The sequence below is a fragment of the Trachurus trachurus genome (assembly GCF_905171665.1).
Source record: "Trachurus trachurus genome assembly, chromosome: 13".
In the NCBI taxonomy this organism is placed as follows: Eukaryota; Metazoa; Chordata; class Actinopteri; order Carangiformes; family Carangidae; genus Trachurus; species Trachurus trachurus.
Window position 1 is genome coordinate 22,325,338 of NC_139892.1, and position 27,319 is coordinate 22,352,656.

General features: G+C 42.5%; 1 protein-coding gene across 1 annotated transcript; it reads right to left on the reverse strand.

The window, feature by feature from the left end:
• Positions 1-2,256: 2,256 nt before the first annotated feature.
• On the reverse strand, positions 2,257-25,812 carry ece2b (endothelin converting enzyme 2b). Its single transcript, XM_083984908.1, has 19 exons — positions 25,526-25,812; positions 15,682-15,768; positions 14,947-15,082; positions 13,937-14,152; positions 13,276-13,400; positions 11,176-11,322; positions 10,181-10,246; positions 9,868-10,056; positions 7,536-7,678; positions 6,866-6,980; positions 6,490-6,600; positions 6,141-6,239; positions 5,980-6,057; positions 5,617-5,720; positions 4,691-4,801; positions 4,385-4,452; positions 3,739-3,929; positions 3,539-3,634; positions 2,257-2,914 (listed from the first exon to the last, which is right to left on the reverse strand). The coding sequence occupies exons 1-19, from the start codon at positions 25,556-25,558 to the stop codon at positions 2,738-2,740; spliced, it is 2,292 nt and encodes a 763-aa protein (XP_083841034.1). The 5' UTR covers positions 25,559-25,812; the 3' UTR covers positions 2,257-2,737.
• Positions 25,813-27,319: the final 1,507 nt, after the last annotated feature.

A 27,319-nucleotide genomic window follows, 5' to 3' on the forward strand; every position in this document is an offset into this window, starting at 1 on the left:
TTTTGGACTTTGGTGAAAGATAAAACAGAAAGTCAAGTTTCACTCTTAGACACACATATGAATAAAATAGTCATTTTTAGTCACTATGAAACACTACACATGATAAAACTAGAAACGTCCCTGAACCTACCTTTCCTACTCACATGAGCTTTACTTGTTTTAGCTCTGAATGCCCCATCCTTATTTCAGTCCCTGAAGACCCCATCCTGATTTTAAGCCCCACACTTATTTTTCTCCTGCAAAGCCTCATGCTCATTTTACTCATAACTCCCACACACCTAATTTTACTTTACTCACCAAAAGCCCCTTACAAGATTTAGTGAATGAAAAGGTCCCACATTTGTTTAAATCCCTGAATGCCCCATGATAATTTTCCAATACTGAATGCTCCAATGGAAGATGGAGTTCACCTCTAACACTAATATGAGGTTAAACTGTAAAAATAAACCTGACTTCATTTGACTTAAAACAGGAACTCATCAAACATCAGGTCACCTCAGAGCCAACAAGCAGCTGATAACTCCACTTTTTTTTAAAGGCGGAACCTTAAATTTTTAGAGTATCTTTCCAAAATGTTTTTTATCGTAAAATAACTTTTAAGGCCTTTTCTCGCTCCTCACTAATGTCGGTGACAGTAACAGTTGGTTACCATGACAACACTGGCAAGGGGGTTAGTGGTTACAGTGAGTTAACATGTAGAGTGATTTGAGTATAAGACGCCTGACTAAACAATAGGCCTATTATGTTTCATTCATTCATCAAAGTATTTTAACCCTTTCACCCACTGCGACCTGTTTAACACAGATCTCAGGTTTGATGGGAATTTCTGGGAAAAATAACTGATTGTGACATTAATTAACCTACTTTGATTGTTTTGAATTTTCAAGGGCTAAATTAATAGCTCACATTGAAATTGATTTAAAGAAAAGAATCAAAATTTCTGATGAAGGTAAAACATTTAAAGTACAGTTATCTATAGCACCCCCTCTGTAAGCACACACCATCAGTTTAGTCATAATTGAACTGTTGAAAACTGCTCATCAATTAATTTAGGTACAAATTACCTGTTTTTTGTACATTTAAAGGGAGTTGCCACTCATTAACCCTTTAATCTCAAAGAAAAACAATAAAACTTGAATTCATCTTCCATTCACCAATTAAAATTATTAATTTCTGAACCCAAAATATTTCAGAACCCAAACATAAATAAAACCAAAACTGATTTTGATGTTTTTTAAGATGTTTAGTGACTTACGAGAGGATTTTATTCAGACAGAGACAGGTCTCCTTACTGAAGTCAACACACAGACTGAGAAGGACTGAGTGTCTGCAAAGAGCCGAGGTCCTGGCCACACATCAGGAACCTACACAATCTGCCATTCAACATTTCTATCATCAGAAATGAAGCATGTTCCTGGACGGCTTCTTTACACAGACAAAAACCAATCAGCTGCACCACAGCAGAACAAAACTAAGTGGTTTATAGTCAAACACTGGAAACTACAGCTCTCATCACAATCCTATACACAGCAGCTCTGTTAAAGTCACTGACACACAGTTGTAATCTCTGACGTCTGACACTCCTCAGAGTTTATCCCTGTGTGTCTAGGGCTTGGGAAATAGTAAATGGTGTTTGTTAAAGGCACCTAAAACATAAATAGTGAATAAAGAATAATATCTATTGGTGTGATCTGAACACATGAATCAAGGCACATGGTCTACTGTTGAGAAAGTTAGTTAGCAATGTTACAAATGAGGATTTTCTGAATTTGGTTCAGGTTTGACTTTGGCTCTCTGTGGACTCTCTTGGAACAGACCTGTCTCCATCTAAATTATGTTTTTCAACGTATTTTGTTACATATTACAAGTTAAAATATATCGCTTCCACATCTCGGACTGTGACATGTGGTCAGGGTCCTGGATCAGATCTACTCAGTCCTGGATCAACTGTTGTGTGACAATTACAGAGTGAAATAAATTTTGCAAGAACAGCTTGTCTGGTGACAAATCAAACGACAGCTTCCTCTGATGATCTGAGTATGCACACGACCATGAATAATGATGTAACAGTTCAACTCTGTATGAGGTTATCACAGTGATGTCATCAGAGAGAGACAGTTTTATAGGGGTCTGTCATACAAAGGACAACACACACATGGACACACACACACACACACACACACACACACACAGAAACACACAGGCAGACAGACACACACACACACACACACACACACACACACACACACACACACAGACAGACATACACACATGCACACACAAACCAAAGCCCATTAATAATAATAATAATAATAATAATAATAATAATCAATAACGATGATAAAGCAGAAATCAGCACATCATCCCATGTAGCTTTGTCATCGTCATCGTCGTCATCATCTTCATCATCATTAGTCCTTCACGTGTCTGTGAAGTCCACTGAGTCCCTTCAGTGTCCAGAAAGGAAGTCGGTCTGACCTCTCCATCAACAGGTTTATATTCACTGTCACACCTGGTACACCCGCAACCAACACCTGATCACCTTCTCATTACCTGCTGATCATTAACACTCTCTCTTCTAATTAAGACACCAACAAGCCTGTCAATGCAGAAACCCACCTGTTAATGAACTAAATGCAGACGGGTTTCCTCATGAACAGACCTGCTCATTAACAGATTGCCCTAATTAGCTCCCCTCCCCTCTCTCGTCCTCAGGTGTGGTCCTCTTCAGCCTTGTCTACCAGACCTCACAGCGCTTCCCAGTGTTCATGGGTGTCCCCGCAGGACAACTGAAGTGGCGGCTGAAGTCCGGAGAGTTAGCGAGCGTGCCGATGACCCTGTATCTGGGTGGGCTGTGGGGGTCAGTCACCAGGCCCTCATGAGCACTCTCTGGTGTTTGAACTGAACACCACACCTGGAAAATACACAAGAGTGATGAGATGTTTCAAAGACTCGCCTCCCCACATCCTCACTTTCACCTGATATTCTCGAGGATTTGTTTATTTGTTAAAGGAGCATTATTGCAAATCCAAATTCTTAATTCGGCCACTAGATGGAGCCAGTGGCGGAGTATATCAGATAGTCTCTCCTCCATACATGTTATGCTTTATGGTATTTAAAAATCAGCTGTCAGAGAGAGAGCAGCCTCGTTTGGTGATAAGAAGAACAAGTTCTCTAGTGTAGGACATGAGGAGAAAAAACATGCAGGTTTTCTGTAACATTATAAGACGGTAAGACGGTTATAAGAGGTCGGATCTTTCCGAGTTCCGCAATCGAACGCAGCAGGCGCCGGGCCAGCTTGTATCATAACAAAGACAAATTCTGCATTTGCCCCCCGACCTATCTTCTGTAATATTATTCATTGTGCTTTGATGGCAGTTTGATGGCAAAAGACACACAAATTTGTCATCTGCGTATAACTTGAGTCTACATCAGAGCAATTGAACAATGCTCATGGAAACAAGTGGTCCAGGTACAGATCCTTGTGGGATGATGAACATTATTTAGAAGTGAGGGTTACAATACAGATATTGTTTACCTGGGCAAATCCCACGAAGAAGAGCTGGTCATTGGTCAGGTTGACAGCAGGAAGTCTCTTTTCATCTCCATTTCTCTTGACCCATGATTGATAGGCCTGAAGAAGACAAACATCAGTATCATGTTCTGACAGAACATGATGCGACGCTCTGTTACATCGGTTCAGAACAGTTCATCTTTATGCAACATGTTAGTACTAACGTTGTATGCAGCCTTCAGTCCTCCGTTGTCAGCAATGTTTTCTCCAAGTGTCTGTTTTCCATTGATGTGTTCTCCATTGATGGTGTAGCGGCTGTATTGATCCATCATACATTCTGTTCTTTGACGAAATGCCTCCACAGATGAGTTCTGCCACCACGGCCTCAAGTTTCCTTCTTTATCGTACTTGCGACCTGAGAGGGGGATAATATTTAACATGGTATCTATCTGACATGACAGTACATTATAGCTTCTCTAAAGTAATTTTTTACTTCCTCTCATAAATGTTGTGTACAATACACAACGTACCGTGCATTCAGATACTTGATAGAGAGGTTGCTGTGTTTGGATTACTGCCAGATAATCAACTTAGCAATCACTTTGCACCCAAACAATAAAACCTTAATAAACATGTACCACCATCTAGAAAGTTAATAGAGACTGTGCTAAGTCAGCCAGCAAAATACACATCACATTATGCTGAATGAAACAATTTTCTAATTAAAATATATCCAACCAAAAAGGCTTGGTACAGTTGAGGTTAGTTTGATTTTGCCTATAAAACAGAATGGGATCAAGGCACATCCTGACGTTAAGCAAGGACTTAACTTGTGACAGGAGGTGGACATAACTAATAATTCAGACTCACCCTGATCATCAAAGGCGTGAGTGAGCTCATGACCCATCACTACCCCAATCCCACCAAAGTTCAGCGCCCTGAAAACAAACGTGCATGAGTTAAAGAAATGTCCCCAAATGTCCTGCTAGTGTCCCCTATAGGCTCTACTCATTAAAACCAAGGGGTTTATCATCTGGCGAGCAGGAGGGAGATCAGGTACTTTAATCACAATCTATCAATTTTTTATATATATTTTTTTAATAAATCACAATTTGCTCACAGACAGACACACAAACAGGTGTACACATAGATAGGTAAATTTAGAGGTAAACAGACTTGGGGTTGTCGTGGGCGTAGAAAGGAGCTTGTAGGATCCCAGCAGGGAAGACGATGCCGTTCTTAGTGGGCATGTAGTAGGCATTAACTGAAGGAGGAGTCATGCTCCACCTGGACAAGAAGAAGTAACAAGGAGAGGATGTGGGGAAGAAACAAGGATAGGAGGAGTTAATCTGTGGTCCTACCAGTTTAAAACAGGCCAGGGGTTATATTCACAAGGAATCACCAAGTATGACTGAATGAGTTTCCTCTTCTCTGCTTTACACAGAGGAGCTGAGAGACTCTTTCAGACAAAATATATATCAGGTATCAGACGATTAAGTCACTCCAGCAGCTCTGATCTGCTGGTTATTGAATCCTCAGTCTCTCTGTGACTGAGTTAGAAGGGATGTCCAGATCTAGAGGATCTGGACATCCTTTAGATGGTTTTAGATTAGATTCTTCCATTACACTTATTCAAAGCAGAGTTTGAAAAGCATTTATTTACAAACGACCACCTTCAGTGTTAAGGGATTGTTTCAGCGTGTTTATGAATTGAACTGACCACTATTTACTCTGCTAATATCAAAACATGCTCTGAATGCTGGATTAAGGTTCTGTGTTTTCAGCCCTCTGAGATGTTGCTGCAGCAGCTGACTGACTGTGAGCAGGTTTCACTGACACTGATTGTCTGGATCTCAGACTGAAGACGTGGTTTTACATCAGAAACTCCTTATTTACACTCTGGAGAAAGACGTTAAATTTATTTTCAGAGTTTCTTCTTACTCTGTCAGCTGGGGACAGTTTTTAGCCTCGAGGTGTTTTGTGAATATATGACCCCTGATTCGATGTGTGTATTTGACTTTGATTATTACTGGTGTTTCGTCAGTATTGCTGGTCTTTATTGTGTTGGTGTGTGTCACTGTTATTAATAGTTTCAGAATTACTGGTCTTTGTTGGGAGTCTTCCTCAGCTGGTCAGCCATCACTCGAGCTGAGAAGTTGTAGAAGTTCAACACGTTCTGGAAGAAGCTTTCTTCCGACACGTCATACTTGAAACACAAGAGAGCAGTTATGAAACAGGTGTACGGCAATATTTAACAGCAGGGGGCAGCAGAGCATGACCTTATTGAAGACAACCCACATATAAACATTACTCTCCTTGAAGATAGAGTCTGTAGGATTTTCTTTAAAAATAAACAAAATAGAGACTTATACAAAAGAAATCCTGCTAAATCATCACCTATTGGCTTCTACTCATGTGTGGTGGCTACTGTGTCACGCAGTCGAATATTGACACCTGTCACTCACCCCGTCGTAAACGTCATCCAGCTCCTTAGGGTCCAAGATGAATTCTGGGAATCCAATCATATCATAGATTGCATCTGCCTAACAAGGGACATACAGAACAGACCAATTAGACCAATCATCATTACCTTTAACTCCAACTATCTTCTTGTTCGCTTGTGTACCTTGTCTTTTGCAGCTTGTCTGGTGTCATCATCCATCCAGCTGAGTCGGTCTAGAGCTCCTTTAAACGCTGAGCGGATCCCGTTGATCATCTCTTCAGCCTAAGATAGATAGATAGATAGATAGATAGATAGATAGATAGATAGATAGATAGATAGAGAGAGAGAGAGAGAGAGAGAGAGAGAGAGAGAGAGAGAGAGAGAGAGAGAGAGAGAGAGAGAGAGAGAGAGAGAGAGAGAGAGTAGGGTTAACTAAAAGTAACCAAGGCAGACCTAAGTACAAGATCCAGGACTATCTGTTCATGCTGTAGAAACCAGATTACTATTATTAGGTAGAAGTTGTGTGACTCACAATCTCTTTGCTGTGTTTGTCGAATGTCGCCTTGACAAAGAGTGCTCCAAGAGCGAAGCCCAACGTGTCATCTGTGTTCCCAATGCAGGTCTGCCAGCGCGGGGTGCAGGACTACAATAAACAATAAGCAGTTACAACCAGGTACAACTGGATAGAAGAAACAAGATGCCCAAGTTACAACCAGGTAGAACCAGTCTGAACTAGTTACAACCAGATTAAACCAGTCTGACCTAGTTACAAACTGGTACAAACAGGAAGAGACGGTCAAAGCAGGTCGAGTGAATTGGTTACCGATGACAAACCAATGTCAGACAGAACAGTAATAATCCACTAGGACTAGCAGCAGCAGGACTAGCTGTAGTATCAGTATCAGTACCTTCTTGGTTCCATAGAGACTTTCCAGCAGCTTGTCCTGTGCATTTTCAAAGCGTTGATCCAAACTGGCCACACTCTTCTGGACCAGTGTCCACATCATGTAGTTATTCAACAGACTGAAGAGACAGACAGAGAATGATCAACATGTCTACCATCTTAGCATAGCTCGTTAGCATGTTGACATTTACTAGTTGGCAGTAACAACAGAGCAGAGGCTGATGGAGACGTGGAGATTAGTTTAGAGGGTAATTTGCCACAAACTAAAGTTGCTATGAATCATTTTCAGGGATATGACAATCTGAACTACATTTCACCACAGCCCCTTCGAAGATTGATGAGACATAGCATCCTGGGCTGTTTGGGATGTACTGTTGTGTCTATTAAACACAATAGTACATCAAGTACCAATATTCACGCAGCACGCTCCTTGTCTAGTGTAGCTATGTCCAGTAGGTGGGTGTCAGTCCAGTCCCCTTACAAAGGGCTCCATGCAGACCTGTATGGCAACAGTGCTAGACTTGAATTGATCCTTGATGATTTCTATTGATTTTCATCTTCTAAATCAGTCACATTCAGGTTTGGGTGGGACCTGGTTGTGATGCTGGCCTCTATTAAGTCTACTGAGACTTTGTACAAGATACTGAACTGGACAGACAGTGCTTGTGTCTGACCTGCGGTCAGTCTTGTTGATGAGGTCGGACACCTGCTGCAGGTATTCCCTGGCTTCCAGGACAACAGGTTCGGTGTCGTTCAGCTCAAGAGGAGACAGAGAGGACGTCATGTAGTCCAACCATTCCACAGATGGAGCCAGGAGCTGAAACAGGAAACAACAGCACACTGAAGATCAAAGACAGCAGGTTTTACACAGGGTTACAGAATTTAAAAAAAGTCTCTAAATACTCAGTACAATACTCATTAACCTCAGGGTCTATAGAGAAAGAGAGGATCAGTTCTGCAGAAGCTAAAACCTGAAACCAGAACTTCACCCAGCTGACCTTGAGGGGTTTATGTGAAACTTGTGACAAGCCTTTTGTGATATAAGACCTGCACAACAACCCAACTGTGCAGTGGTTGGGATCAGATTCAATGTTAATTGGTAAAATGCATCTTAGGAGTTGTAGTTGACTTATCTAATTAAGTTTCATGTCCATAGCCTTATGCAGGTTTGATATTAACACAGATGTTTCTTTTCTCTTATGATTCAGCAAAGTTTAACCTGTAAGAATAACTAGTGTCTTGAGGTGGACCCAATGAACCAGTCTGTCTCTCAGTCTGTCTCAAATATGAAGGATCAATCGAGTACTAAAACTTAAGTAGGATAAGTACGAGTTCAGAAGTGTCAGCATCAAAATGTTCCTTAATAAAGTAAAAGTACTCATCATACAGAATTGTCCGTTTCAGAATGTATTTAATTTAATTTATTGCAGCTGGGTAGACTGAGAATGTCCCTATAGGGATCAGTGTGGTCTTTATTTGTCATTGCAGTGTGTTTCAGCATCAGTCATCAAAATCTTCAAAAATGTGCTCACATACAGAACCTGAGAATTAATTGAGAATAAAACACAGAAGACAAACACATATTAAGACAAACAAAAGCTGTAACAAAGAAGACCAATAAATCAATAACATATGAGACTGGTAGTTGTTTGTAATATGTTAGGGCTGTGGCAGATGAGTGACAAAAGAAAGAAGGAAAAAAAATTCCATCAAAAACATGGGTTGGGGCGCTGGAGACTCACAAGCCTCAGACGTCCGTCAATCAGCTGATTAAAACTGACATCTGCACACCATCGTACCCCACTGTCTGATTCTGTCGGAGCTCATTTCTGTTGTTTTCACAGGGTCTTGTTCTTATCTTTGCACTGATCTTTTAAGCCTCATTGACAGACCAGAGAGATGGATGACATGAGGCAAAGAGCCACAGGTCAGGTCTGAACCTATTGCTGCTGCATCTGGGACTAAGCCCTTAAGGTACATGCTCTACAAGGTGAGACACTGGGGCACTGCTGTTCTTGATGTTTTGATGATACAAGCCTGAATGTTTCTTTCTTCTTTGAAATGCTTTTCTAGTCTAATCAACCACTCAAAGTGCTTCATATTACATTCAACCATTCACACAGCACTTTTACCTACAAATAGCATTTCATTCTTCCCACACACACCCTGATTCATTCAGATTCAGAGAGTGAAAGGTGTCATTTTAATATAATGTTGCTGCTGCTGCTGTGACGTTAATATGACATCAACAGGTCTGTCTCTGCTGGAGGTGTGGCACGCATAGACAAATAGATGAGGGGTCGATTGTCTAGATGACGAGTCTCACGCAGCTTTTAATGATGATTAAATGAAAATAATCCCGTCCCATGGCTGACACACACTCTTCTTCTTCTTCTTCTATGTGAAGGTCACAATTCACCTGCACTGACAGGTTTTGTGTCTGATGTCTCCTTCATGCTCAGCCATGTTTATATAATAACTGTTATCTAACCCCTCTCTCTCCCTCCTCTCTCGCTCAGAGATGCAGGCACATAGCAACAACTCATGGCAACAGTTGCCATGGCGACCCCAGAAGCATCTGCAGCCCAGAAGGACAGAGAGCTGCAACAACAGAGACGGCTACAGTAGTGCGAGAGCACCGCTGCTCTCTCATTGCTGCTTGCAACATTTGAACAGCTGTTGAACACTGCATCTGTCTGCTGTACCGCTGCAGACTACAGTCACACAGTCTGCTGATCTCACATCAAATAGAAACTGAATTGGGTGAGAGGTATGAGGTATGACCCTGACAAATTTATGTTTATTAAAACAGCCTCACCCACTGTAAGTCGACTCCTCATCTGATTCTCAACCACATAAACATAAACCATAAACTGTGTGTCTCTTTAAAGCCCCTCCAGCACACTGAGTGGGTGTGAAGAGGGCAGCTTCAAATCATATTCTGTCAAATCAATCTGGTCTTCAGATCCTGGTCATTCCAGCCCTCTCAGGTGTTAGCGTCCTCACCTGTAATTCAGCGATGGTGACCTTGTGATAGATCTTCTCCTCGTCACGGTGCTGGTCCTGTGGGACTGTGATGTTAGCGAGCGCAGTCTCAAAGTCCAGAATCTGCTGCATCTGGAGCTGAGCGGAGCTCCTCTCCCCTCCGAGCAGCATCCCCAGCTCCACCATGTAGTCCAGGTATGCTGCCAGCACCTGGGACCAGCAGCGCACGATTAGGCAACATTAGTAAAACCACTTCCACAGATTTGTACTGCCAGCTGTTTTCTGATATCATCTCTCTGTTGTCAGATCCTGGATAGACCGTAATAATTCTCACCTTCTCATTGGTTGTCTTGTTGAGGTAATAGTCCCTGGATGGTAGGAAGAGCCCTGATTGGTCCACCTGCATGAAAGGTCAACAGGTGAATGACACACAACCACAGATCATCATCAACTAATTGCAGAGACGCTACAGCTGCGTCTAAACACTAACATCCACTGCCCCAACGTGTCAGCTGAGCTATGCCTCAGGAGAACAGCCTGCATCACCTTCCACCTACTGATCACCTTCTTAAAGGGATAGTTCAACATTTTGGCAAGTTCGCCTATTTCCATAATTCCTATAGTCATAAGAGTCAGTTCATTACCTTTAATTATCGGTGCATGTTGTTTTGAGATCCACAGGGCAGAGACGCAAGCTGCTCAGCTAACACAATGGAGGTGAATGGTACAGGTCCCCTGTCCCTCAAAACTCATCAAATACACAATCCAACAACTCCAAAACACTCTTGGGGAGAAGTTGTGACCTGCACATTCACCACGCCATGAGCTGCTTCACTCACATGGCATGCCTCTTTCAATCATACACACCCTCCCAATTTGGCGCTCTATTTAAGCTGGGAAATTTACCCATCATCCCCTTTGTCTGTCAATGACAAATGTCAATGTCAAAATTGCAAACAGCCTACTGCATTATTTCTGCCCCACCATCACCCCAGCATCCACCTGCATATTCCCTCAGCACTCCATTTAATGAAATCCTATTCTAAGGGAGTGATGCGGTCGGAGCCGTGACGCCAAACATGCATACTAAAGCTGCAATAAACATTTTAATGGTGATTGTAATAAGGATCAGGATGTTATACTGAACTTTGACCTTTCTGATTTAAACTGTCAACATTTGAACATTTTATCCTGTTATATTTGTGTTTTACTTGTGTCATAATTACTGCAATTTGTGACTTGAAATTTGTGGACAAAAACCATCTTGATCTTTGACAACCAAACTCAGTTCATCCTTGAGTCCATTCTCTGGTTTTGGATCTGGCTTACCTGAATGACGTTGCTGTTGGAGTTTTTGGGATCAGCACTGACTCCCACACTGAAGAAGGGCTGAGCTCTGTATGGGCCGGAGACCGCCTTCAGGACATCCATGAAGTTATCCTTGTCCCATGGACCCGTCATGTTCCAGCCACCGATCTACAGAGATTCACAGAAAATCTGATCTGTGGGGCCGCAGCTATGACCTCTAACTTGAGACCAGCACCTGAGACCACTTTCTGGTGGAGAAATGTATATCTTTGAAGACAATGGCGCATGAAACTCTAGTTGTTTGCTGATGTCCTTGATCACACTTTCCCACTATGATTTCTTTACCAATATTGACACTGTAAATTTCCTAAACCACAATTTTGATTATAATAACGGGATCTCTCTATCAAACCAGATGAGCGATACAGAGTGATAAATAGATTAATCTCAGGTCCACAAATCAGAATCTTTCATGGATGAGAAGGTTTGTGTCTCAGTGTAAAAAAAAAAAGAATTATATGAAATAAATGTGTTAAAAAGATATTACTGGTGTGGGGGGGGGGGGGGGGGGGGGGTAAGGTGAGGTAAATGACTCTGACAGGGAAAATCATCAAACGAAGATTCTGTATTATATGATTACTGTTTACTAGGGGTGTAACGGTATATGTATTCGTCCCGTGCCGTCACGGTACGGGGGTCACGGTTCGGTGCACACAGTCACACGACGAATACGTCTGAATGAATATAAAAAAAAAAAAAAAAAAAGTCAAGTCCTCACTCGAATCCAGGTGGCGGTAATGAGCCTCGAAGCTGCCTGCAGCCGTCATAGCAGACGAAGAAGAGAAGTGATGAGAGAGTGAAGTTAGAGGAGGAGAGCTGTCTGCTTCATTCATGTCACTGTGGCTTCTCATGAAACAAACAGCGGCGGCGGCGGCTCGCGACCATAATACATCCATGCTCGCGACTGGTCCACCGGACAAAGTCCGTCGGCGATGTTTCACGGATGCGCGGTGCGTCGCTAGAAACGCATCAAACACGTAGCGCATGTTCACCCTGATATGTCAATCACTGGTGCAAGTAAAAAGACTAGTTGTGTGCAACAACTTATCCCGCTGCTTTTAAGCCTCTTGACATGAACACAGACAGGTGAGGAGAAAAGGAGACCGCACACTATATATAATCAGACACATTTTGTCTGATGAAGGGCTGACGCCCGAAACGTGTGAGTGACATTAAACTGTCACGGGAGCTTTTAACTAGTGTGCGGTCTCCTTTTTTCCTTACCTGTGTCTTTCTTGGTGGTCCAGCACCGAGTCTTCAGTTTTTTGGGGGATGTGCGTGTAGCTGCCTAATATGTTTTATGAACACAGGCAGGACCAGAAACATCACCAAAGTAACTGCTAGTCTAATTTAACTGTGTAAACCAACATTGATGTCAGTTTATTGTTTTGTTTTTTTAATAATATTTTTTTTATAATAACAATTTAATAATTCGAATAATAGTTGCCAGTTGTCAAGTGCACGTTTTTTTTCCTCTAGAATTAATGAATGGCATTATAACACTCCTAATGCACTTGTTTTATTTTGTATTCTTTTTTCTTTTAACTTTTATAACACAAGACAGATTTTAGTTTTACATTCAATTAGTGTCTGTTGTACCGAAACCGTACCGAACCGTGACCCCTGAACCGAGGTACGTACCGAACCGTGACTTTTGTGTACCGTTACACCCCTACTGTTTACACTTTGGCCCTTAAATCCTACATGTGATTTATGTGGTATCTGCTGTATCACTGTCACTTCCCCTTGGGACTACCAAAGTCCCCTTTCTGTTGTGTCTTCAGCATCGTCATCTTCTCTATCATCTACAAACGTGTGGTCAGAATATTAATTGTTCTTTCTGTTGGGACCATGACCGTCTGCTTTTTTGATGCTCTATTCACTGATTTCCTTGTAAACATAAAGTTTCACAACAATCATGGTGTCATTAAAATCTAAAAGGAGATCAGAAACTTTCATCAAACCAGTAAGGACAGGGCAACAGATTATTTGCTGGAGAGATTTTAACAATGTGTGTTTGAGAGATGCAGTGACCACAATCTCGAGTGTATGGCTAGTTACCTTGGTGATGAGGTCTATGAGAGGCTGAGCTCCCAGGTCTTCGATCCTCTGTGTGTTGAGACAGGACAGGTAATAGGACTGGGTCTTCCTCTCTGCCTCACTGCTGCCATTAAAGGTCCCGTTCTCTAAAGAGGTAACAACTCACAGTCAGGGTTTAATGTTACTGAGGAGCAGGAGGTTTGAATTCAAGTTTGGAAGATGAAACCAATCCAGGAAGACCCTGGGCCCAGTTGTTAATCTGGATCAAAATGATCCAGATTTTTGATTCATTTTACTTTTATCCCAGGGTCCAGTTGTTGAAAAGTAATCTGATCATACTTTGGATAATGGGTTGGATCAAATCTTGAAAATGGGTTGTTCAAAACTAAAAATGGATTCTGAGAAAGGATTAGATCGCATGATCCAATCTTGGTTTTCATCTGGATCAAACCTTCAGTTTGTGTTGTTCAAATTTTTTTTGCATGATCGGGATAACTTTGATCCAAAAAATCTGGATAATCCTGATCCCAACAGTTGGGTGGAGTCAGGGAGGATTTCAGGAACAAAAAGTAATTTAAATCAAATTAAAACTGGTCAACATTTATAATGTAGTATATACTGTACTACTCCAACAGTAAAAGCAGCTGAGTGATGAAGGTATTTGTTAGCCTGTGTGCCTCACCCAGCAGGTGTTTGAGCAACGCCTGGTTCTGCTCCCAGATGCTGTTGAAGGTGGACCAGCGCGAGTGCCCATCAGGCAGCGGGTTCTTCCTCATCCAGCCTCCACAGGCAAACTGGTAGAAATCATGGCAGGGATCGACACTGCGGTCCATCGCCTCCACCATCTGGCTAGCCACTGTGACACATGCCTCTGACAGACACAGGCCACGCCCACTGTCTGCACAGCATCGTGGGAGAGGAATAAATAAGTGAAGGTGAAAACGAATGACAGAAACCTCATAATGCAAGAGGCAGACAATAGAAAAGGGATAAGAAAGGAAAGAGAAGAGAGGAAAAGAGAGGAAAAGAGAGGAGGACTGAGGGCAATAGGGAAGGAAAGGAGGAGGTAGAGTCAGATGGGCGAGGGTAAGAAAGGAAGGGAAATTAAATGAAAGGAATAGGGACAAGGGGAAGGAAGGGATGGGCAGAGAAGGAAAGGATGAGGTAGAGAAGGGTAGGAAGGGAAAGGAAAGGAAACGAAGGGAGACAGGGAAGAAATAATGATGAAGCTAATGAAGGACACGCAGGGGTAAGAAAGGAAAGGAGAGAGGAAGCTAGGGAGGAAATGCAGAAAAGGAAAGATAGGAAAAAAGAGACTGACAAGGAAAGGAAATGGGAGATGGGGTGAAGGGCCTCATCCTGTAAAGTGCCTTGAGATAATGTCTACTGAGATTAAATTATTTGAATTGAATTGAATTGCAAGGATGAGGCACAGAAGATGAGAAGAGAAGGGTGAAAGGAAGGAAAGGGGGAGGTAGAAAGGGAGAGATGTCAATAGGAGAGGGGGGAATGGAAAGGGAAGGGATGGGAGGGAAGGAAAGGTGGAGGTGGTGAAGGGTGTGCAGGGCTAAAAGAAGGCAGAGGCAGAGAAGGATGGGTGAGGGTATGGGAAAAAAGGGAAATTGAGAAAAATGGACTAAACTAAAGAAAGGAAAGAAGGAAGTAGGGAAGGAGAGGAGGAGGCACAGGTACCTGAGCTGAACTTCAATCCCAGGACCAGCAGACAGGCCAGCAGGGCCAGCAGGGCGGCCAGGAGCAGGGCTGACAGCAGAACCTCCAGCTGAGTCCTCCTGCCCAGGATGTCCACCCCTCCCTTCCTGAAGCCCACCTGAGAGAGAAAACCACAGACCCAGAGTCTGAACACAAACAACTGAACAAGAACGGCCCCTCGTGTCCACCGCCCGATGGGACACATCATCACAGCGAGGGCCAGATCACAGGTGGTCTTATATGTGGTCTTGGGATTTTTGTGATTTTCATCCCTAACCATCAGAGGACCAGGACCAGACAGTTCAATCCCTGCCCCTGGCTGTATGCAACTGGTTTTGGTTCTGCTTAGACTTCCAGACCAGGATCCTTTTGTCCTGGACCCTGGGTGATTTCAGTCAGGGTCCAGGACTCTGCTCCAGAGCTGGTTCTGCATGAAGAGGTTTATTACAGATCAAGTCTGTGTGAAAATCCTCCTGCTCCTCCACAGAGCCCCCCTGCTCCTCTCTCTGTGGGTGGTGGACCCACACGGAGGTGGCCCCTTGTTGTGTTTCCAGTCAAAGCCCCCCCAGGTCTGTCTCCAGCCCTGTGGCTCTGAGCCAAGATTAAGATCAGTCTGAATTCAGGACTTCACCTGGGACCAGTTAGCCACGGGAGACTTAGCAGACTTCCCCGAGCTTCTTCTTTGTGCATGTGTGTGTTTGTGTTGTATTCACTGACCTCCATTCCGTCAGGAGACGAGGCCGCCTCAGCTGGAGCATCAGACACCTCATCCTCCTCCAGTGTAGCTCGCTTATAGCTGGACATCTGCGGAGACATAAGACAGGCAGTGATGTCCACACTAACACTGATAGATAGAAACAGTGGATGAATCTAATCTGACTGGAAACAGAAACAGAGCTTTTCATTAACCTCCATAAAAACAGGTGGAGTCAGTCAGGCTGCTGAAAGAAGTTCCTATTTTATCTCCTTTCACTGTGTTATACAATCCCCAACACGAAGAAATGATTTAAGTGTCACGACAACAGAGCAGCACAAATGAGGAAACAACAGTTTGTCCTGTTGTTTCCTCATTTGTGCTGCTCTGCTGATATTTGCTGCTCACACCAGCAAACATCATTTTCTGTCAACATGTGTTGAGCTTTCTTATCCCTTCTCCTGTTGCATTATGTTTTATTGAATTAACTCTTCCTACTGCTTCCTTTTCGTGTTGTCTTATTTCAGCATTACAGCCTTGTTTGTTTGTTGTTTATGTGGTGAAAGAGGCATTTACTGTCCATATGTTATAAATCAAGTTAGTTTTAATAAAAGCTAAAAGTGAGTCAGGCAGATTCTCTCCGCACCAACTGCGCCCTTCAAAAGTCCTATTCACATCATGATGTTTTGATAGAAAGATTATAGATAGATAAAAACATTTTGTTGGTCTTTTTAACATTGATCCTGTTGATTTTGACTCTAGCGCCTCCAGCAGGTTGACTGGAGTTGACTGGTTGGTTTCAAGTAAATGTGTGATGCGCGACAGCGGTCGCTCTATCTGGATGCTTGGATGAGATGTAAAGATAATGCATGAAGCTGTGGCATTAACTCAATATCGTGTTTGTTGTTTGTTGTAGTCATGTATATTGATTATACATTGACTGCTGAGCTGACTGTCAGCGAGAGTGCTCCCCGGGGATATGAAAGCTTTCCTTTGCAGCAGACGTCTGATATCAGCTCACAGTACAAACAAACACACTGTAAGAGAAATCAGCCCCTTTCTGGGCATAGAGTCCTTTGATTAGCACAGGAAACCATGGACTCTGTAAAAATAAGACAACTGTATCTAAGTACTCTTTCACTTTAAATCTAGAATATATTGTATATCATTTATCTATGTACTCTGTTGTGATGTTTAAATGTGATGCTGAGAGAATAAAATCAGATTTTTTAAGTGAGAGAAATGTTATTTTACAGCACAATACCTTTTATCAGGATGAACTGTGGATGTGTAATTTATTTTCAAAAAATGTTCATGTTTTCCCCCCTTTACGACCAGGAGTAGCTCATCTCCACAGCAGACTGACCTGACCTCCACACCCAGCACTGTATAACTTCAGTTTGTTCAATTATAATTGTTACACAATATAACACTGTATATTATATAATGATAATAATACATGTTTTTAATTATTAAATGATATGAATAATATATAGAGTGCTGTCAGCATATCATATAGCTACATTACAAGATAGATACATATGACTACATCACAGATAAACCTTAAAAAACACACACAAGCACAAAAACAAAAACTGAAACACGCATGCACGCACACACACACACACACACACACCGAAGACAGCGTGTCTGAATCATATATCATAGACATACACCATACACATATTCTTGTGTTGTGTTTGTTGTCATTTACATGTCTGTCTATCTACTCTCCCTATCACACTTGTTTTTGCAATGCAAAGTTGCTACAGACACAGAAACAACAGATTGTAGTTTAAGGTAGACCAGGGCACAGCTGTAACATGAAGTGAGAGCAGAGGAGAGCTCAGCATGAGGAGATATTTAACTGTGATCAAATAAATCTCCACTTCCTGTGTTTACACTCAGCTCCTCTCTCTCCGTACTTCATTCTCTGTGTCTCTCTACCACTGTGCCCCCCTCCTGCCCCTCCCCCCACAGTCATTGTGTGGCAGAAATATAAACAGTGCGGCACTCCACCCAGCAGAGAGAAACACTGGTCTCACAAACACGGCAAAAACAAGTTTTATAAACTTAAAACTGCTCACATCGTTTCACTTCAACACCTCCTACGCCGCACTTGGTCGCCATGGAAACCTCTGCAATGCAGACCAGTGCTACTAACTACTAATGCTGCTGCAGCTGTTAGCATGCGAGTAGTGCAGCTCTGCTGACTGAGTCGATGATATTGGCTGGTCTTCATTAGAACAGATTCATCATGGATCCTGATAACTCTGGCGACCTCTTGACCTTTCATCTGCTTCCTTCACTCGATATTATATGGGCCACCACATGTAGCTACGTTTGGTCATGGTCACAGACCTCCTCAAAGTCCTGACAAATGTCTTAATATATTCTGTTTGCGCAAAAAAGATTTACCTTCAGGACTCAAGGCTTTGTTTTCATCAGATATCGCTGGGGGCGGCACAAAATAAGCTGGAGGCGGCCACCACGCAATTTTGAACGCAGGAAAAACCCTGATAAATATCTAAGACCACGTACGCCAAGAGACAAGTCAAATTACCTGAGTCAGAGATTTGTCAAAATATCTGTGTGCACTCACACGAGTCTGAGTCAAAACATAAAAGTCTGGGTCAAAACATAAAAGCCTGAGTCAAAATATGAGTCTAAAAATCTCAAAGACTTGAAGAAATAACTGAAATGAATGGACAGTAAAATCTTTTGGTTTTGGTTCAGAACGTCACATAGTTGGCAGGACCCAGTTATCGATCTATCACATCTGTTATACATAAAAATCTTCTATTGTTTCTGTTATGATCCTTTTCGGATATGATGGTTTTTGCAATCATTTGAGCCTTAAGCAGCTCTTTGTAAAACCAGGTCCTGGTCTGACAGGGCAGTAGCCGTAGATCTGTCTCAGTGTCAGTCCTGGTCAGGAGGGTGGAAACGTCTTCCTGTGTGTCCTGTGTCTCTGCAGAGTCTCAGTGTCCTGCTGCTGCCTGATGTCCTGCAGGAAACTAAAGGTTTCCAACTGTTTCCTTCCTTAACACCCTCACTGAAACCTGTCTGTGTGCCGCTGTCTCTCTCTCTTTCCCTTTCTATCCCTGTCTGGGTCTCTCGCCCGGCTCTGTTCTCTTTAATTGATGACGCACACAGGGAGTGTGAGTGTGTGTGTGTGTGTGTGTGTGTGTGTGTGGGGGGGGGGGGGGTGGGCTAGTGGGGTTGCTAGGAGATGGGAGTGTGTGTTATATCTCTCTGTAGAGGGTGATGTCACTCATGTGTGTATGAGTGTTTGTGTGTGTGTAATTAGATAATGTGTGTGAATCATCTCCATTCAGCTCTAATGGAGTTCACTGCAGCTTATATAACATCTGTCTGTCTGTCTCTCTGTCTGTCTGTCCGTCTGTCTCCCTGTACTGGCTGTGAAATCTGCTCTTTTGTCCCCTCTCAGTCTCCGTACTCTAAACACGGACCTCAGACACAAACACTGCTGAGCAAACAGTCAAACACTCAGTAAATCATCTGTTCCTCCGCAACATCAGGACAGGATCAGTCTCATCTCTGTGCATCCTTAGCCTAGCTTAGTAATAAAGACTGGAAGCAAACAACAGTTAAACAGTTACTGAATCAAACTAGAGAAAAATGTATCATTTTACACAATCTGCTGCTACAAACACCTCTATTCATACAGTAGCAATGTGCTTCAACATCCAGAAAATGCGCCGTGAACATCTGAAAAACAGGTTACAAACTGTTAGACACAGCACAAATGTGTCAAAGTAAAGGTGCCCTGTGACGTTGTCTTGCAAACCAAGACAAACTTGTGTTTAGTTTCAGTGTTTTTCATACAAACCCACTGTGTGTGTCGCTGAGGTCATAAACAGTTACAGATTTCCTGACAGATTAAATCCAGCATTACAAGCTAACAGTCTTCCTCTTCAGTGCCTTTCTCGGCGCACTGCTGTAAACCTTGTTGTGCTATAGCCACCTGTGGATAAGCTGAGCAGTGTGAAACCACTGGATGTAGCTGCATGAGGTGAACTAACAGAGATTCAAAATGGGATGTGAAATGAGCGAGTACATTAAAAGGTCAGATCAACAGTAAGAGACGACATGGACACTCACTGATCACTGAGTGCATGCAGACCAACCCCCTCTCCTCTCACATCAAGCTGCAGCAGATGCTGCTCAACATTAACAACCACAGTCCTTCCAGATCAGCAGGGTCAGTGCGGCAGGGCACAACCACGTGACCACACAACCACATTACAGCACAGGAAACAGTCCATTCACCAGTTAATTATAGATGAAAGTTGAGGACAGTGGCAATAATGTTGATCTGAGTACAGCTGACAAAAACCTGAAAAAAAGACTTTCCAGTTCAGTACCACTTTATAATAAGATCCCTCTTGAACCATTTATGAATGGTTTATAACAACTTTATTGATTTGTTTGTTTACATTTGTAAATCATTGAAGATGTTACTGATAAAAAAGACAGCAATGACCTGTTGAGCCTGCATGCATTTGTACTGTTAGGCGTCATATCTGGTTGATTTTATTTTTTTCCATCAACAATTGTAAAGTTATCAGCAATTAACCTCCATCAGCATATTTTAATGGTTAAAGATTTAAATGGTAAGATAAAAATGATAGAAACTTGTTTGTAAGATTAGTGAGTAACAAGCATCAACTTCATTTGCCAGAGCTTGCATCAACATCCTACCATGAAAATTGCGTTTATAACTGTTAATTCATGATTTACCACAATGTTTACAACTGTATTAACTATTTATAAATCCTTTATGAAGGGAGTCTTATTGTAAAGCCGTGCCCCAAGGTCTCATTCCTCATTTGCAGTCATGTGTTGCGAGGTTTTGAAAGTTCAGAGGAAGAAACAACCATAGTCAGCTGGAGGGTCACTTAGGATGAAGCTCCTAACTTCTCAGAGTTTAGTCTTTATTGTTTCGAGTTTGGCAGACCTGAACCAAGCAAAGTCATGCTGCATTAGCTACGAGCAGCTTTTTGTACTGTAACCATGGAGACCTGCAACAGTCACTGGATTACTGCTGACACTGAGGAAAACATCTAAACATGAACGCAGGAAAGTATTGTTTTAGTTACCATGGGAGTGGGTGAACATTCATCTTTGTTGACACCATGCTCTGATAGAACCGCCCCTTCACTTCAATGGGACCAGTGGTGGCGCTGGATCAGGTTTAATCTTTATCTGAAACCAACCTCTCTCTAACACAGACCATGTTTTAATGAGACCAGGACAAGTAGTCCTTCTGGTTTAATCAGTAGACCTATATATTGTGGTTGGTAGGAGATATAGTATAGGTATAGTCCTAAACAGCATTAGGATTAAGACGTCGACCTGTTGCTGAGGTCACTAGTTCATCCTGAGGGAACATGAACGTCAACACATCCACTGAAACAAAATGAAACAAACATGGCTTCCATACCGAACCTGATTTAATCCTATTTCAGTCACCAACTCTCCTCCATCAGCTTCCTCCTGACCTCAGCACCTGTGGGCCATTGCCATGGCAACCTTTACATCACCACCTCCCCTCTGTGACCTCTGACCTCTGAACATAAACAACTCTTCAACACAATATAGCACAGAGAAAGGACCAGTTCCCTTCCCCCACAGTCCCCTGAACCTCCACCCTCATTCACCACCACCCCCCCTCCTCCTCCTCCTCCTCCTCCTCCTCCTCCTCCTCCTCCTCCATGAAACCCCCAGTGACCAGTTACAAGATGAGTGCAGGGCTGCAGGTAACCATTAAAACTGTGAGGAGCAATGACCATTATAAATCCAACATGATGATGATGATGATGATGAGAAGGAGGAGGAGGAAGAAGAAGGAGAAGAAGAGGAGAATAACAATAAAAAGAGGGATATGTTTTTAAAAATAATAATAATAATATAGTTCAGGTTTTTAAAGATGAAGATCAGGAGCAGGGGGTGAATGGTTTCCTAAACTCTGTCAGTGACTGATGAAGCTGAAGGTGATCAGGAAGATGAAAAGAACAGAGATGTGATGAAGGTGAAGGTGATGGAGATGATTAAGATTAGACAAAAAACACAGAGCAATGTTCAGTTGCTGAGATGGAAAGGATGATGGTGATAATGATTAAGAAGATAGCGATGACAAGTAATTGATGATGATGAAGATGATGGGAAGTAATTTGGTGGCGATGAAGCCTAATGAGGTCAAACACAGAGCACAGCTGCAGCAGCAGTGGTCATCCAGGGTGTCTTGGTTTGTTTTGTTGCTCAGATGGAAACTGGGCGTCTTAAGACAGGAAGTCACAGAGCTGCAGACAGGAAACAGTAAACCCTGCCCTGCCCAACACACACACACACACGCACAGCTGTAACTGTGGGAATGGGTTAAAACAAAGAGCTCTAGAGCTGAACTGATCAATGAGTCAGTTAATTGGAAAATAATGCACAGATCTTGTGATGATCAATTTATAATTATGGATCTGTAGCCCGCAGCCACCGTCTGCTTCACCTGTTATTAAAGACCGTCTAAACGTCCATTAAGATATTTTTTCATTACGTGGTGAATGAAATGAAGTCAACACCATGACTTAGTGTTTCGACCTACACACAAACCTACAGAACCAATCTGTCATCATGTGGGGAGGGGGGCGTGGCTGAACACACCCAAAACCTTGTCAGTACAGTAGCACAGCCGCTAACACATCAGCCACCGTCAGTCACAAGTTAACAAACATGAACAAACAGAGATGTTGCTAACTGCAGTAGCTGCTCTGATCCAGCTGTGGCCTCTGGTTCTGGTCTCAACACACTCCTCCTCACCTGAGTCTGGGTCTCACTGAGACTCCAGCTACCTTGACACTCACTGCTCTGTCACCTGTCCAGCAGGTGATGGGCGGAGCCAAGGCCTGATTCTTATTTCTCAGCTTCGGACAGGTTTTTATGTGTAAAACACCATGTTAAACTCAATATGAATGATGCCAGATGTTTTTAAATATACACTACACACAAAAAATGTAGAGATATTCGCCTTTCAGATAAAATTTCAGAATGCACCTAAAATGCACGACAACCTGGTTAACGTCATTTGACCTTCTCTAAACCTTTGAATGCACGTGTCCACCTGTTCAATGTTTCAGTACTTATAACAAGCTGATTCACAGCAAAAATCACAACAAGTGTCTGATCCATGAATTGACCACTAAATGTTCTGGTTCAATGACAGTTTGTGTTGAAAAAATGACACGCAGCACAGTTTGGCACAGTCAGAAATCGATCTGGCGATCACTGCATTGGGCATTGCCAACATGTGACGTGCTCTTAAACACTTGACCACCTGGAACCTGTGTGCCAGATGATTTTTTATAGAGTTTAGGTCGGACATGCTTGCAGGAACTTAAACATTTTACCACAGTAACATGAATCTCTGGGTTTTGGACAAGACTTTATGGTAATCAGATAGATTACTGATTAAAGACTGATCAAACATGAATACTCAAATTGTCGTGGTGCAAATTTAGACTTTCTCATTTCTAACAAGACTTGGCCATTTTGATTTTTATAACTGCAACGCTGTCTGACAGAATCACCAAACACATGAATTTAAGACTGAGCTGTCGTTTCTGCTGTTGCTTACTATAAAATTATCACTCTGAGAGAAAGTTAGAGGAAATAACACTGGTTCCAAGCAGCTGGCAAACCAGAGTGGCTTGGTTAACAGCCTGTAACAAGAGGTGTGGCCTTTTGAACCAGGATAATACCCAGTTTATTTAATAAATCTAGAGACAATGAGCTGGGTTGTCAACACTGCAGCTGTACACAAGCTGTTTTAACAAACCAAGTCAGTGATGTGCAACTCCACTGACCAGTGGGGCAAATGCCAGTCAGTATAATAATAATAGAAATATGTCACTAAGTTTTGTCAGAATAATCAATAAAACTGCGGCTGAACTCCACAGTAACAGGAAATGAAAATACTCACGTACATTTACCTCAACACTGTCTCAGGTCCCTGAACTCACCAAACCAGACTGGTCTGGTGTCTGAGAGTTTTCTGTTCAGTGTCAAACACAGGTGAGAGATTTCACCTTGTGGATCTATCCATGCTTCACCTACTGTAACTTCCTTATATCTGTTTCCTGGAAGAACCTGACAAAGACTCATTATGATCCCTCATCACTGATGTGAGGTGATCTCAGGCGAGTGAAGTCAGCTCACCTGTGTGTATACTCTGCTGAATGCTGGATTAAAGTCTGTTTTTGTGAAGGTGGAGGTCTGACACATCCCATCAGGTGATTGGTTTGTTGGTTAATACTCATTCATTTTCACTTCTCTCCATTTAATCTGATTATTAATAAATCTGAGGAGGCCTCTGGTTTTAACAATTTAGATCTGGCGTTTAATCAGACCGCTCCTGTTGTTAATGTGTTTTTCCACTAATAGACAGAAAACCTGAGTTGAGATTGCAACATAACTGACAGTCACTATCTTCAGCTGTTCTCTGAAGCTCAAATATTCAGACAACAGTCGAAACACAGTAAAAACCCAAAAGCTAATCAATGATCAGTCTGTGTTACCGGGAGATTTCCTGTCAATTCACTGATCAGCTGTTCAATCTACAGATAGTATGTGGGTGTGTTTTCTCTGTGTGAGAACCACCGGCTTGATCCTGGTGCCGCCTCTGGTGTCGACTAAAACTACAACACTGTGCTGTCAGAAAACTGCAGATGTCTCTCCCTCTCAGGAGAGATGTCCCTCTCAGCAGCTGGAGAATAAATCATCACACAGGGCCAACGCAGGCCCGATGTTGAGCTGTCAGTAAGTCAGTACAGTGAGGTTAGCATCCACTGGCTTTACTGAACTAACCTGTTTCACCTGCTTTCTCATCTGCAATCTGAAGCAGTAATGAAGCAGAGGAGAGAGAGAGAGAGCAGCACTGAAACTAATTAATCTATTGATTCAGTGATTGGTTCAATAGCTAATCTTTTACTCTGAGCAGAAGTGAAAAACCACAGAGGTCCAGAGTCAGAACAAACAGAAAACCAACTCATTAAAGAAACAGAGAAATGAGAATAAATGATTCAATTTCTGAAGATCAACTAATCCATGAAGAAAACTATTGGTGACTGTCAGATGACCACGGGGGAGGGGATGAAACCTCTCAGACTTTTCATGTGAACCAGTTGGAGAAGTGTTGCAGGCTGAAACCTCTCTAATTTCACAGAGACCAAAAACCAGAGAACTTAGTTTCCTGTATGAAGCAAATGTTCGACCAGAATAATTCACTGTGTTCCTGATGTAGTTTCCTCTGCAGCAGCTGCTCATTGAAACAAGATGATTTTGATAGGAAACAGATTAAGGCTGATATTATTTCACAGTTTTTTAGATAATAAAGTTTGAGGTCGGACTGGACCGATTTGCCTTTTGATAAGCCACTGACTCTAAGAGCTGCAGTGCTTTGTCCATTAACTGATGAAAGCCTCGTGATTCTGTGCTCATAAAACTCAAAGTTATTGTGCATCAGAAGTGTTTGTGAGGTTTAGTGATTGATCAGCCTGGTTGATCAGTGACGTCAGCTGATGTCAGGCCTGAAACCTTCTCCCAACCCCAAACACACGCATACACACATGAGCTTGAGCTGCATGTAGTTACATAGTTATCAATCAGTGATTGAGTGATTGACAGGTGATCAGCCGCAGCCTCAGCTGCAGACACTGAACTCGCACCCGGTGTACCCGTGACGCGCGCTGTGACTGTCACGCGTTCCGGCGCGAGAAAATTGCTTGTATGCGTGCGTTAATGTGTGTCTGTGCAAGTGTGTGTGTGTGTATGTGTGTGAGTGTATGTACTCACGGTGTTCCGGAGGTCCTGCAGGGCTACGCTCATCCTGGAGCTCCGTGCCCGAAAACAGAGCGCTACCGACGGCCGCTCCGCCGGCCCATCCTCCCCGGCTGTCCGTCTGTCTGTCCTCCGCTCTGCCTGTCGCCCTGTCTCTCGCTGTATCTATCTAGCTCCCTCTCTGTCTTTCTCTGTCTCCGTCTGTCCTCCTTTTGTCCGTGCAGCAGCAGCAGCAGCAGCAGCAGCAGCAGGAGGAGGATCGGGATCGGGAGGTTTTTCTATTCTCTCTCTCGCTCTCTCTCCCTCTCTCGCTGTCTCCTCATACCCCGCCCAACATCCAACCAGCCTCTTCCTCTCACAAACAAACAGCCTGAGACACAGAGGGGCTGACGTCATCCACACGGCCCTACGTCATCTATCTATCTATCTATCTATCTATCTATCTATCTATCTATCTATCTATCTATCTATCTATCTATCTATCTATCTGTCTGTATACTTATGGTTTCATGGACTATGTGAACAGATGTGTTAAAGATAACACATCAGCCTGTCTGTAGCTACAAGGACACAATCATGTATTAGCTCATTTAACATGTCTTGTGTTATTGTTGTCAACACAAACATGTGTCCATAACCCCCTTTTTAAAATAAAATTATCTCAAGTTGCCATATTTGCATTATACAATTCAATTATTTCAATATTGAAATATATCAATTTAATTAAAATATTAACAAATGAATCACTTACATTCCAAAGATATTGTTATTTATTTAAATCATTCAGTATTCAAATTTTTTTTTTTTTTTTTACAAAATTTTTCCTTTTAGTAATAATTTACAGTATTTGACTGTGGCACATGATGACAAAAGTTCAAAACAGAAATATGAAAGTCTTAAATTGGCTTTTACGTCAAAGAAAAAGAAAACAGATGAACTAGTGTTAAATCTTGACATTGGATTTGCTAACAAGAAAAGAAAAGGTGAAGAAAATTAAAAGAAAATGTGGTCTGTGTCCTGTCTTATTGTGAAAGTCTCTGTGTCTTGTCTTGGTGTCACTTCCTTTGTGTAATTGAGTTGCTCCCTGTTTTATTTTGAATTTCCTGTCTTGTTTTCCTGTGTTCTCCCGCTTGTGATTACCTGATGCGTCTCACCTGGGTTGATTGCACCACCTGTGTCTTCCCTTGTGTATTTAACCCCAGTGTCCCCCTTTGTCTTTGTCAGATTGTCTGTGTTTCAACCCTGTGCTGTGTCCTGAGCATCCCCGTGTGTTCTCCCGTTCCTTACTACTGTAATAAAATCATTTTGTGTCACCTTGACTCTGGTCAGCAGTTGGGTCCAGTGTAAGAACCGGTCAGTGCTGACATATAAACAACCTCACATTCACACTGCTGGGCAATTTAGAGTCACCAGAACCACTGTGTCACCCTGCATGAAATATGAAGAATGTGAATCAGTGAAGCATGATGACACCGATTTTGTTGTTGGAGATAAAAAATCCTGCAGCTTTAGCTCTGACTGTCAGTGATGCAGACACATGCTCTGTTCCAGGAAGCAGCTTTAGTGAAAACTTTCTTTACCCCAGCTCATGGAGTCTCTGTTTTTTTGTTCCAGAAACTTAGATGTCTTTTAACCTGATTCACTTACAATACACTCACTCTGTGAAGCTGCTCCATAGCAGTTTTTCTTCAACAACCCCTGAGGTTCTGTCTTATGAAAGAGGATCAGGGCCACATGTGAAGATTTTGTTCCCCAGATTAAAGTCAGAAGTCTTTTTTCACATGTGGCCCTCTTCAGTCTGGTCTGTCT